Source organism: Gavialis gangeticus, unplaced genomic scaffold, assembly GCF_001723915.1.
Source record: "Gavialis gangeticus isolate Ggan-Ray unplaced genomic scaffold, GavGan_comp1, whole genome shotgun sequence".
Taxonomy (NCBI): domain Eukaryota; kingdom Metazoa; phylum Chordata; order Crocodylia; family Gavialidae; genus Gavialis; species Gavialis gangeticus.
The window spans coordinates 53,506,205-53,519,800 of record NW_017729025.1 but is presented as its reverse complement, the minus strand read 5'-3'; the positions used below and the strand labels follow the sequence as shown (position 1 = coordinate 53,519,800).

Genomic DNA, 13,596 nt, shown 5'->3' with positions numbered 1-13,596 from the left:
TCTTCTAGAAAGAGTTGTCAGTCTAACCTCTCAAGGCACACTACTTTTGTGCATATGGAACATGTATAAATGAGTCTGTGGCCACTTTGCTCCTGATTGTCCCTCTCTTGAATGCCTTGTTCTAACTGGCTTCCGTTCTCCCTTCTCACCCAGTTTGGATCTTTTCTTCCGCTGGCTGTTTGACATTCACTTCCTGGACGAGGCGGATATTAAGTTCCAGTGAGTACCTAAGGGTACCCTGATTCTGGATGTGGGTGCTAGAGATTTGTGTTTTTGTACTAGAAATTTCAAGAAGTCACATGCATGTCTAGAAGCAGGCAGGAGCAGGCTGTAGTCTGTATGTATTGGTTTTGCTCTTGGTTCCCAAGGCATCCAGGATTTGGCACCATTTCTCTGTAACCCCCCCTGAGCCAGCAGGGTCTTAAGCTTGTGAACTCAGCAAGCCTGAGATGTCCCCCACTGTGCTGTGCGGAACCACCTCAGAGAGGCTCCAGCACGAGTTCCTCATGGCCAGCCTAGTGCAGCATGTCCCTGGTGGTCTGCATGGAGCCCAGCTCACTTTCTGCCCTCTTTGTGGTTTCTGGGGACAGGTGCGTTTTCCTCCCTGATAATGGCGCATTCTTCGTCAACTACGTCATCACATCCAGCCTGATTGGGACAGCCATGGAGCTGCTGCGCATCCCCGGCCTCATTGTCTATGCAGCCCGCCTCTGCTTCGCCAAGTCAGAGCCTGAGCGGCTCCACATCAAGCGGGTATGTAGCTTTGCTCCTCACCATGTGCTCAACCCTTGGAAACTCTTGCTCTCCCCCTTCCTGGAGATACTGTGGACCTCCCCATCCTCCAGTGCCCTTTAGGCATTCATCCTCTCATGCTGAGCAGTAATCAAGAGAGTAGTTTTTGGGGTTTTTTTTATTAATATACTTCCTGTTCCAGGTCAAATCAGCCAAATCAATTCCAAATCATATTGACTGAGCAACACTCAGAGAGCAGCTGCCCTCAGATATGGGACTGCCTTGAAGAGTCCCTGTGCTAGTAATCTAGGGTGCCTGATTGGTGCTAGAGTGTTTGCCTAGAACCTGGTGTGCGTTTGAAGTTTTTTTCCCTTTTTCCTTATGTATATTTGCTCGCTCTCGCTTTCTCTCTCTCTCTTTCTTTTTTTTCTTCCCCCCTCTGGAATGACTATGTGACAAGGCTTGCTCTGGGTGGGACTGATTTAGGTAAGTAAGGGGTGGAGCTAGGCTAAGCAGCCTTATAAAAAGACAGCCCCCAGGAAACCATGTAAGGTAGCCAACAAGAGGGCAGCAAACAGAGGTATTTTGCCTGAGGAGGGAGCCAGGGAACAGGAGACAGTGCATATGTGTATGAGCGTGTGCAAGGACCCAAGTGCAGCTGTTTGGTGTGCAGGTTCTTGTGGTGTGTTTTTCCTCCCCCTGCCTGTCTTTTTTTTTTCCCCTTCTTACAGCATAGATGTTCTCCAAGGAGCAAAGGAGGTATAGACAGAGTCTCTGGGGCAGCTGTTGTGACCTGCGTGGGATGTACCATGTTTATGTTCCTCACAGAGGGTCAGGAGCACTTCAGTCTGCACTAGGCTTAAGCTGGTTTCTGCCCTGGAGAAGATTCAAAGACTGTAAGCATGGGTACCCACACTGCATTGCATCAGGGACCAGGAAGATTACTTGGACAAGAGTTAGGAGAGGCTGGTACCGGAAAGGCCAAAGGGTAATAAGGAGAAGTAGCAGCATGTGATTACTCAAAGAAGGAGGGTTCCCAGAACTGAAGAACAGTGGATTGAAGTCAGCAGCCACTTTCAAGCACTCTGCAATGGAGCTGCTGAGGAAAAGGCAGGGAAGAGGATAGCTGCAGGCATGAGGCATAGTAGGCAGCACTCTAGAGAGCAGGAAGTGCAAGGCCCTAAGGATGGGGGCTTCAGGACCACTGCACCAAGAAGAAAGGGAAGAGTGGCCATGGTTGGTGACTTACTTCTGCGGGGGGGCAGAGGCACCAATTTGTCATCCAGATTTGAGGGCCCAGGAGTTGTGCTGCCCGCCTGGAGCCCAAATTCAGGATATCACAGAGAGGCTACCAAAGCTCATCCATCCTTCAGAGCACTATCCCTTCCTGTTAGTCCATGTAGGCACCAATGATATTGCCAGGAATGACACTGAGCAGATCCGAGGTGACTATGAGGCTCTTGGCAGGAGGATTAAGGAGTTTGGAGCACAAGTGGTGGTCTCATTGATTCTTTCCTTGGAAGGCAAGGGTCCAGGCAAAGATTGTCATATCCTGGAAGCAAACACATGGCTGAGACAGTGGTTAATACTTTGGCTTCTTTGACAACAGGCAGATGTTCTTGGGAGGAGGACTACTATCAAGAGATGGGATCCATCTGATGAGAATGGGTGTCATCTGGCCAACCTAGTAAGGAGGGCTTTAAACAAGGTTCCACAGAGGATGGTGATCAAAACCCTCCAGCAACAGAACATACAGTCCAGAGGGGAGAGGACTTGAAAAAGCAACTTAACTCTGGGAAAGGGCCTGAGAGCTACAGAACTGCAACGAGTGTTGCAAAAGGGAAGTAAGGAGGTCAAAATGCAAAATATATCCAATGCATGTATACAGATATGAGAAGTATGTGGAATAAATAAGATGAGGTGGAAGCTCTAGTCTGTGAGAAGAACTGTGATCTGATTAGCATCATAGAGACCTGGTGGGACAGCTCTCATGACTGGAATGTCAATGCTGAAAGCTACACTTCTTTTTGGAAGGACAGGGTTGGGAGAAAAGGAGGTGGTATTGCATTGTATGTCAAAAACGCATACACTTATTCCTTAGTTCAGGAGGAAGAAGACAGCAAAACAGAATATATTTCTTTGAAGATGAAAGGTGAAAAATACAGGACCGATGTAATGGTGGAGATGTATTTCAAGCCACCAAATCAAGAGGAGGAGATGGCTGAGGCAGTCTTCAAGCAGGTGACAAATCTATTCAAAAGCTATGGGATGGTACTTTTGGGAGACTTTCGTTTTGTGGACATCTACTAAAAGAACAGGACAACCAAACATAAAATCTCAAGCCAGTTCATAACTTGTGTGGAGGACAACTTTCTGTTCCATAAAGTGGAGGATACAACTAGGGAATCATCTCTCTTGGATCTTGTCCTGACCAGCAGGTAAGAACTGGTTGAAGATGTGAAGGTGAAGAGCAATTTGGTGAAGGTGAAGCAGTCGTGATATGATAGTATTCCAGGTCCTAAAGTAGATGTCAACAGAAGTAGATGTTAGATTTCAAAAAGGTAGATTTCATCTGACTCAAGAAGTTAATAGGCATGGTGTCTTGGGTTGGATAGACTGAAGAATAAAGGCACCTAAAATGGCTGGGAGCTTCTGAAGGGCACTGTATTGGTAGCCTGACAAGAAACTGTCCTGACACAATAGAAGCACAAGAAGAATGACAAGAGACCAAATGTGGCTGCACAAGAAGCTTCTAAAATGCTTCAAAAGCAAAAGGAAAGCATACAGGCAATAGAAAAATGGGCAGGTCACCAAGGATGCATACCAAGAAATAGCAAGAACCTTCAGGGACAAAATCAGAAAAGCAAAGATAAAGAACAAGCTGCACCTGGCAAAGGAGGTTGAACACAACAAGAAGAGGTTCTAGAAGTATGATGGCCAGAAAAGACGGACCAAGGAAGCTGTGGGTCCTCTGTTAACAAGCCAGGGGGAACTCCTTACAGAAGATGTAAAGAAGATGAATCTACTCAACAGCTACTTTTCCAGAGTCTTCACAAAAAATTTATCTGCAGCCAGACACCTACTAAGGATTATCTGGATTAGGAAGCTGAGGGAAGGGAAAACAAAAGAGGTTGTCAGATTTTTCTGGGTCTGAGTGAATTCAAGTAAGCAGGGCTGAATAAACTTCATTCCAGGGTACTGAAGGAACTGACAGAGGAGATCTCGGAGCCCTTAGAAATGATCTTCATGAAGTTGTTCAAGATGAGCCAGGTACCAGAAGACTAGAAAAGGGCCAACAAAGTGACCCTCTTTAAAAAAAGGAAGAAAGAAGAACTGGGGAACTACAGACCAGTTAGCCTTACCTCAATACCTGGCAAGTTACTGGAGCATATCTTAAGAAAGGCCATTTGCAAGCATCTGGAGAAGGAAAGGCTGTGATCACAAGCAGCCAGCATGGATTTATGAAAAACAAATTGGGTAAAACAAACTTAATCTCCTTCTTTGACAAAGTACCTACTTGGGTGGGAGAAGGGAATGCTGTGGATATAATGTATCTGGACCTCAGCACAGCTTTTGATGCAACCTTCTCAAAAACAAATTAGAAAAATGTGGGCTGGATAAAACTACTATAAGGTGGATAGATAACTGGCTGAATAGCTGCAAGCAAAGGATAAATTCATAATTATCCTTTGCTTGCAGCTGTTAAGCCAGTTATCTATCCACCTTATAGTAGTTTTATCCAGCCCACATTTTCATAAAGGTCCATGTCAGAATGGCAGTAGATTTCAGATGGAGTCCCACAGGGGTCTGTCCTGTGCCCAGTGCTGTTCAACGTGTTATAACTATTTGGATGCTGGGATAGAAAGCTTCTTGAGCAAGTTTGAAGATGACACAGAACTGGTGTAAACACATTGGAGGAGGCAAGCGCAGTTCAGAAGGATCTTGACAAATTGGAAAGTTGGGCTGAAGCTAACAGGATGAAGTTCAGTGCAGACAAAAACAAGGTGCTACGCTTTGGGAGAAATAGTCAAAAACATAAATATAAAATGAGTGACACCTGGCTGGATGGCACTTCCATGGAAAAGGACTTGGGAGTCTTGATAGATCACAAACTCAATATGAGTCTGCAGTATTATGCAGCTTTACAAAAGGCAAATGCAGTTTTGTATTGCATCAATAGAAGCATTAGGTGCAAGACACAGGAGGTGATAAGTGCCTCTACTTGGCAGTGATTAGGCCCCATCTGGAGTATTGTATGCAGTTCAGGGCTCCACATTTTTAAAAATGACATGGAGAAGTTAGAAAGGGTCCAGAGGCAGGCAATAAAGATAATAAAGGCTTGGAAGCCAAGTCAGATAAGGAGAGGCTGAAGGAGGCATGTTCAGGTTGCAGAGAAGGTGCTTAAGAGCGGACATGAACAAGTTACCCAGAGAGGTGGGATGGTTTGGGTGGGGATGATTCTGCCTTAGGCAGGGGTTGGACTAGATGAGCTCTAGAGGTCCCTTTCAGCCCTACTTCTCTACGGTTCTGTGCTTAAGAGCCTGGGGCTCTGTGAAAAGACTGGGGCCTAGGGATATTGCGTGAGTCTGGGCCAAGTGCCAGTAGAGAGGGGGCAAGCTGTGCTGCTCTGGGAAGGCAGGGGAAGAGGGGCAAGGACATACCTGTTTTTACTCAGCAGTTCTGGCTGGCTAAGGAAAGCTGTGGAAAGTTGTGTGGTGGGCTGGAGAATGGCTGTGCAGTGCTGCCTAGGGGTACTGCAACAGGAGTAGTAAAGCACAGGGGCCTGGGCATAACTCAGAGCTGTGGAGAAGAAGCTGGGGAGGGTTGGGGTGTAGTTAAGACAGCACAGGGCTGGGTCTCAGTAGATTTGGGATCAGTTCCTGGCTCTATCAGAGTCCCTGTGTACAGTGGGGCAGGTCATCTCTTCTCTCTGCTCCACTTCCCATCATTTAAGTTCCCATCTGCCTGTAGGCCGTACGTGCTCTGGGACAGGAATTTTAGAATGTGTAGAGCACCTAGCACGATGTGCCCTGATCTCTGCTGAAGTTTATGGGTGCTGCTGTACTGGGAACAGTAATCTGGAGGCAGCAGGGTAACCGAGCTGTTGGTTGTGCCCCAGAGCCAAGCCTATGAGTTCCAGTTCGGGCTGGAGTACGCCTGGACCTGTTGCATCTTCGCTGTCGTCATGACCTACAGCATCACCTGTCCCATCATCGTCCCCTTTGGTGAGTGTTCATATGAGTCTTGTGAGCTCCCTGCCCTGTCCGCACTTGCCCCATCTTTAGGCTTGGACGCTGCTAGAAACAGCCTCTCCCACAGCCAAGGGAAGGTTCCATGTGTTCCACTGGGAGGCAAGGGGATTGGTATGGAGGCAGCCTAGTCAGCCCCCTGGCTCACTAGCCTCCTGTTGAGTACTGCCTGCCATGCAGTGACCAGCAGATCTGACTGGGCATGTAACAGGATGAACAGGGATCCTCTGCAGAATCCTCTGCCCCTAAACTTCACTGGTACCAGGCCTCAGACTCTGTGCCTGGACTTGTCCCCTCTCCTCACAGTGGTGCTTTTTGCTTTCCCTCTTCACACTGTGGTTATGTCTCTCCTGACCCTCTGCCCTTCCCTCAGGTTTATTGTACATGCTGCTGAAACACATGGTTGATCGATACAACATTTACTACGTGTACATCCCCACCAAGCTGAACCAGCGCATCCACTCAGCAGCCATCAGCCAGGTGGTGGTGGCTCCCATCCTCTGCATGTTCTGGCTGCTCTTCTTCTCTGTCCTGCGCCTAGGTAGGGAGCGCTCGAGCAGGGACACCCCTCACCCAGACCTTTGTGGAGCCAAGCTGCCAGCCACCATGCATCACCTTCATGTTGGGAACAGAAGGGAGAGGGAATGGGGTGAATAGGAAATGAGGCAGGAACAAGATGGGAGGGTAACCAGCCAGATGTCAGACAGAGGGACTAATACTCAGGGGACCAGGGGGGTGCGGCTCAGTGGGGCAGCTCTTTAGCTCATGCTTAAAGGGAGAGGGAGTTCAATGCATGTGGGCTGGCCAGTTCTCAGAGGCTCCTGAGGGGGCTTGGAAGTAGAGCTGGTGAACTCTGAGGCAGCCCATCCCACTGTCTCGCTCTCTATTAGGTCCTGTCCGTCCTGTCACCCTCTTCACTTTTGTGGTCCTTCTCTTCTGCATCATCTTCTCATTCTTTGGCTTGTGTCTGAAAAAGCTGCAACCAAGGAAGCCCTCCAGCTACCAAGTGAGTTCACCAGACCAACCTGTCCAGTCTCTTAGTGCTGTTTGCTCAGTGTGTCTGCTTCCAGCCTCACAGATTCAATGCAGTGCCTGAGGATTTAGCTCCATCCGGACCAGGTACAGGGCTGAACCCCCAGTGCTGCAGACAGCACACCCACCCCTGTCCATTCAGCCTCATCAGCTCTCTGGCTGTACTTCAGGTGTTGTGGCCCAGCTCAGAGTCCTCTGCACTCCTTCCCCTGTCAGCGTTCACATCACAGGGAAGCACAGGCGTGCAGTGCTTTCATACACATGCCATTGCCCTGGGCTTTTTTCTGTCCCTTGAGGGAATGAGCTCACTGCTTGTTCCAGGAGTTTTGCCTCCTGGCCAAAAGCCAGCTGAGTCCTATAGCTGGTCATGAACTCACAGGCTGGGCCCTAAAAGCAGAGTGGCAGATGCACTATTCCAAAGCTGCTGGCAGCCAGGCCGCTGCTATGGGATCTCGGGTAATAGAAGCAGCTGTGAGTTTGCCAGTGCTCTACTGTATCTAATAAACTTGGGCTCTGGCCAGCTCACTGAAGCCTAGATCTCAGCTAGGGAATGGGTCTTTGGGTGGTGTGAATATGGCAGCCTTCCTCTCCTTCCCATTGGTCTCCCAAGGCTGCAACAGGGTATTCCAGCCTATTGTCTTAAGTGGGGTTTGTCCTTCATGGATTTTAGTTGCTATTCCCTCCCTGATCATAGAATCATATGGAAGGTGAGCTGGAAAGGTCTTCAAAAAAAACAGTTATTCCAGCCTCCTGCTCAAGGCAGAATCATCCCTATCCAAACCATCCAAGTGCTTGTCTAACCTGCTCCTAAAACTGCACAATCTACCCTGTCAGAGACACCAAAAGCACCCTAACCTGTCACAGGTGAAGCATGGGGATGAGAACTTTCAGTGTCTTGTCACTGCAAGGGTTGTCAAAATACACTGGAGTGATCCAAGGAAGAGGGCCATACCCCCCACTAGAAACAAAGGGAAAAACCCCTACAGTCCATTCTGATCTAACTATGGAGTAAAATTCCTTCCTGACCTCAGATGTGGCAATTGGTCTGACCCTGAGTGGAGGGGACAGACCCTGTAACCAAGAATGTCTGTGTTTTATGATGATGTCATATTCTTCTTCTGTCTGCCCACAGATGTCTGAACAGTCTGATGGGGCCTTCAATGACACGGAAAGAAGCAGCATCTCCTCAACCCCTAACTCAAATGTAAGTCTATCCACAGTCCTCACCTCCCAACTGCCTTGTGGGCCTCCGGCTCCTGCCCCATGAGCCACTTATTCCTAGGGCCAAGGCAGTGTGCTTTGTTCTCTAAGCTAGTGGGGTTTTCTGAGCAGAAGTGATGATCTCCAAGTGTGGTTTTTCACCTCCTGGTACCACTAGCTCTTGTGAAATGAGAACAATGGAGCCCCAATCCCATCCCTCCATTTGTCCAGCTTGTGTTCGGACTGGAAAGTGGGGGGCCTGTTTCTGATCCCAGACTCACAGTGATTTGTCCCTCAGGTCATACCCACTCTTCTTCTTCCTGTCCCAGATGTTTGTAGCCACAGTACTGCAAGAGCCAGAGCTGAGCCTCACACCAGCTGCCTCCCCAGCCCACCAGTCCTATGGTACAATGGGCAACCGCCTGGAGCCAGCAGAAAACAATGAGGAGAGTGGCCTGCAGAGCTTTGAGACAGAGCTGGAAACTGTGGAGGGTGAGTACAAGACCGGGCCAGTGTTGGAGAACCAGGTCCGCTACCAGTGATTGCCCTTCAAGGACAGCACCAGCCGGACAGGACCACCAACCCCAAAGAATTGCGAATGTGGGGAAAGCACCACTCCTGTGGGCCCCCAGCTTCCTGAGCTGCCATACTGATCCTGCTCCAACCTCTAAGGCACCAGCACCTGGCAAGGGTCCAGCACCCCTAACTGGACCAAATCCAACATAGCTGAAGAGCTGCGGCTGGCCTGGCTTGCAGGAGTGGTAGCAGTGGTATGGGAGTGGTGGGCTCCAGCTCATTCACACAAATCGTACTGGGGTCTAGGGCTCTGTGATGGAGACAGAACTGGACTGAAGGAGACACCCCAGGAGGCCACGCCGCTTCTGTCCTGTGCCCCAACTCCTGACCGCTGGAGCCGACTGCTTGTGCATCTCATGCTCTGTAGCTCGCCTGCCATCTCCCAGCAGCCCCCTTCCTTCTCCTGGAGAAGGGGTGAGCCTCCACAGACACTTCTTTGCTTTTCCCACTTCCAGCCTTTGGTTCAGCGTCCTTTTGGGAAGTGAGGATGCAGCAGTGTGTTTGGCTGTCCCCTGACAGTGAGCCAAGGGGTGTTCAGACTCCACATGACACCAGGCTGCAAACTACTGTTATCTACATAGTTTGGGGGCAGAGTTAAGGGGAGAAGGGGCTGGGATTCTTCTCCTGCTGCAAAGGAAAAATACCGAGACAGCTCACATGAATGTGTCCAATGCAGAAGCAAAAGGCCTGAGGCATTTTGGCTACTACAGGAACCAAACAGACTCAAGTGCAGATGCCAAACCTTTAGCTTTGTGATGTGCCCTCTTGCTGCTGCTGCCACTGCCCATATCTGCTGCCTCAGAGTTGGGGTAGGGGAGCTGCCCTGATCCTAGTCCCCAGCACCAGCCCTGGCTTCCTACCTGTTCCCCTCATGTCTGCTTCCAGCTGGGTGTGTGAGTGCTGAGCACGGTCTGTGTCTGGTTCTTTTTGTCATGCTTTGGTGTCAGCAGTTTTGCGTGCTACCTGCTGCTATATAAGGCAGCCTGAGGATGAGATGCAGGGCAGGGGAGCCCTGAGGCAAGGCTAGGACAACAGGCAGGTGGAGGTGAGCTGTGGCTATCTGAAGTATTTACCTTTTGAACATCAGCCAACATGTTTCAGTCTGTCAGCCCACTGTGCACGATGTCCTGGTGCAGCTGTGGCCAATAAGGCATTTATTCAAGTTTCTGATGCTCTAGTACTTTCCCCACCCAGAAGAGGGTTTCTGATGCTCTAGTGCTTTCCTGATGGGTACATGCTTCAGGGAGAGTTAGATGCTGGAATGCCTTTGAGGTTGTAGGTCATCTAATAACCAGCCTTGCCCCTCTACTCACTCTGGAAATCCCCAGGGTAGCAAAGGAAATCTTATTCTGGCTGGCACTTGGGAGCTCTCATGTGTCTGAAAAGCGATAGTGTAAGTAAGGAGGGGACCTGGAGCAGAAGGTATCTGTTTCTTGGGACTTTCCTAATGAGGGGACACTTTAAAGCTGTAACTGTCCATCTAATCCCAGGCTTTTGAGGACTGCTATGCTTGCTCTAACTGCAGCAGTTCCCTGCAGAGGGCAGTGTTCCAACAGTGAAATGCAGCCCCAGTGTGGAAGCGGCAGCATACACGGCTGCGAGCAGTAAAGGAGTTAAAACTGACCTCCAATAGCAAATTCAGGTTGGTCAGCCCCAGCAGGAGCCCCTGAATAACCTGTTTGGGGCAAGAAGCATGGGAAGAGAAAGTGAGTTAGTGAACAGCTGACATTGATACTTCAGAGGTACCAAATTTTACAGTCTCTGTTTAGGAATCACCCAGTGCTGGAAGACAGGCATCTCAGGGGAAGACTGCTCTACCTGTGTAACAGCCCCATAGCATGACCAAAAATGCCAAGGCATCCATCTGCAGCTGCAACTGCATCTTGTGCTCACAGTTCAGGGTCAGGTCAGGTTCTGCTCACAACTGTCTTGGCACAGCCTGACTGCAGGTGTAGCATGGAATTGTTGCCAGCAGAGGACTGGCAGTGACCTCCTGTGTCTGGTCCTCTGCTCTTATAGGCACCAGCCACTACATAACCATAGCATCTCTGCAACTTAGAAGCAGCTTAGATTTTAGCCCCGAGTACTTCCACTAGGCAGCTGTCACTACTCTGATGGCCAGAAACCTACTCCTTTCCAGCTAAAATTCATTCCTGGCCAGTTCATGCCAATTTGGTCTTGTGCTAACATTGTCCTCCAGCTTAAATAGTTCTTGTTCCTCCCTGTTATTTATACTCTAAAGTAGTTATAGACAGTAACAAGACATCCCTCGCCTTCATTTTGCTAAGCTAGACATACCAAAATTTTTGTCTCCTCTCATAAATCAGCTCTTCCATTTCACTACATCTTCCCTGAACAGGAGTGACCAGTCTTGTATACACAGAGGCAGCCTTGCCAGTGGCTTCTACACTGGCATTAGTACTTCCCCAAATCCACTGGAACCAGCTTTCCTGCTCCATCCCAGCACCCCACTGACCTTTTTCAGAGCTGCAAAGTCACAGCAAGACTACAAGTTGCTATCAGCTCTTACACCCAGGGCCTTCTCCTCCTTTTGTGATTCCCAGACAATGGGGTTCTAGTTTATAGCAGAAGCATTTGTTTTTAGTTACCCAGTATATGCCCTTGCATTGTGTATGATTGAATCCCATGCCATTCTTCCAGTCCTCCTCTGGTGATCTGGTTCTGCCTGCAGAAGATCTGGCTGTAGTGATGATGCCTCCTAGCAAATCTCATCAGCTCACTACTTTTTTTTTTTTTTTTTATACCAAGGTCACTAAGGAAAATAATCAATGGTTCAAGCTCCTTGAGGAGCTCCATTATCAATCTCCCACTATCCTATCACTAACGCCTCTTAAATTAAATATTAGCTTAGCTGCTTTACTAATGTGCAGATAGATATGATATACCACATTTCTGCTCTCTAGAAAAATCAAATCAAAGGCAGCTACCAGATAGATTGTGCCATTCTACCCATGGTAAACCTCTGTTGTGTTTTGTCCCAACCATGCCTCAAAGGCACAAATTGCTCAGGTCAGCTTTGGCTCAGGTCTACTGTGAATTGGAAGCTGGGCTTTTCCTTGCAAGTGTTTCCTATAGGCTTAGCTTTTTCCAGGTGCTGAACTACAGTCAGAAGAACCTTTGGAAGGCTGTGTCCTTCTCCAGTTATACCCAGCACAAGGCCCAACATGTCTGATGGGGTGTTACGCTGCATGCATGTTCCTGAACATTCCTGCCTTCACACTATGAACCCTCTTATGGCTGCATTCACATGTAATATGCTGACAGGTGGGAACTACCTGAACAGGGAGGTGTTCAGGCTGAATTCAGAACTGCCCTGGAATTGACTCAGGCTGCTAGGCCTACCTGAGCTACCCACCATTGCAGAGTCCAGCCCTTTGCTGCACCAGAAAATAAACTAGCTAATTAAAGACAAATGGTAGAGGGACCACCGAAGCATATCAGCTGTCCTGCTGCCCTAAAAGCAGCAGCAGTCTGACCCCTGCCTTTCAGGATGGGGCCCACAACCCCTACCATAGTGGTGCCCATTCCCAAAGCAGGGCAAAGCTGACAGTCTGGAAGACATTGGCGTGCAAATACAAGAGCAACTGCAACTTCATTGGGCAGGCAGAGACTGGAGAACAGCATTGGCAACACATGAGTGGGGTGAGCTTTGGTCTCTCTTTGTCTACAGTGAGACAGTGATGGTGACTGCTGCGGTTTGGGAGTTAAATCCACAGAAAGGTGCTAGGCAGCCACTGCTCCCTGTACAAAGAATAGGGAGAGGTTGGTGCGTCCAAATGGGACCATACAAATCAGCACACTGAGCAAGAAGCAGCCTCAGATGGCTGATAGAGGCTGCTGCTATCCCCCTGCTCAGACTTAGAGGGTGGGGTGTCAAGTCCTTTCTATATGCAGCTGGAAGAAGGACCCTCCCCTGCCACGCACAGTCCACTAGCTCATTGGCCGTGACCCAGGGTTTGGGAGAACTGCACTCAAATCCTTTCTCTGTCCAAACATTCACTTGGCACATCTCCAGCTCCTGGGGGCACTCAATCCCTCCTGGTGAAGCTCTTCCCTTTTGCATCCATTGTGACAGCGCAAGAGCTGCACTGAGCAGGCTAGAATGGGTCTGGCCACTGCTGACTATCACTGTTGTATATTCAGTGGAGTGAGAATGGGAACCCCAGCTGTCCACAGTATACACATATGCTCATCTGCTAGCCATCTGGCTGGATTCATACTTACTCACAAATATTTATGTAGAGTGGAACAACTTCAGAAGTTGTTACTGACCATGCTGCCTTCCTCCTACCGCATCCCATAATGCCTTGCCACCCACCAGTTAGGGCCCTCAAGAGAGAGAACTGGTGCAGTCAGATTTGAACCTTCACAGGCAGAGGCAGAAATAACCCTCAAGTCTCCCTGCTCCTGAGAGAGTGGTGATAAAGTAGGTGTATTGTCACCAGTTCCTGCAGCTCTGAAGGATCTTGCCTGTTTGATGTGCTCTGGTACCATTGCCTGGGCCAGGCCCCTTGCATGAGAGCACTAACACAGTTTTGATGCAAGACAGGTAAAGGGCTGCTCAGTGCTGTCAAGGCTAAGGTGCTTGTGGGCCTGCACAGGAGCAAAATGCTAGGAACCTGCAGAGCTTTAAAAGAGTAAGTGCCTGCAGGGTCAGGCAGCCAGGCACGGGTTCTGCGGATCACCAGTTTAGACCTGGTGCCTTCCGTGGCCTGGAGTCTGCACGCTACACTGCAAGAACTCAGGTGTGCAAAGCTGTAATCTAGCCCCCCCCCCCCCCCCCCCC

At 49.3% G+C, this 13,596-nt stretch overlaps 1 protein-coding gene across 1 annotated transcript in view; it reads left to right on the top strand.

Moving 5' to 3' along the window:
• The window catches only part of TMEM63C (transmembrane protein 63C), a 54,691-nt gene extending 41,980 nt beyond the window's left edge, over window positions 1–12,711 (top strand). Inside the window, exons 18-25 of the mRNA XM_019518751.1 lie at window positions 154–219; window positions 591–753; window positions 5,852–5,957; window positions 6,355–6,522; window positions 6,872–6,987; window positions 8,146–8,217; window positions 8,543–9,951; window positions 9,984–12,711. Coding sequence (XP_019374296.1) covers window positions 154–219; window positions 591–753; window positions 5,852–5,957; window positions 6,355–6,522; window positions 6,872–6,987; window positions 8,146–8,217; window positions 8,543–8,755 — 904 coding nt within the window. The 3' untranslated portion in view covers window positions 8,756–9,951; window positions 9,984–12,711. The remainder of the gene's footprint in view (window positions 1–153; window positions 220–590; window positions 754–5,851; window positions 5,958–6,354; window positions 6,523–6,871; window positions 6,988–8,145; window positions 8,218–8,542; window positions 9,952–9,983) is intronic.
• Window positions 12,712–13,596: the final 885 nt, after the last annotated feature.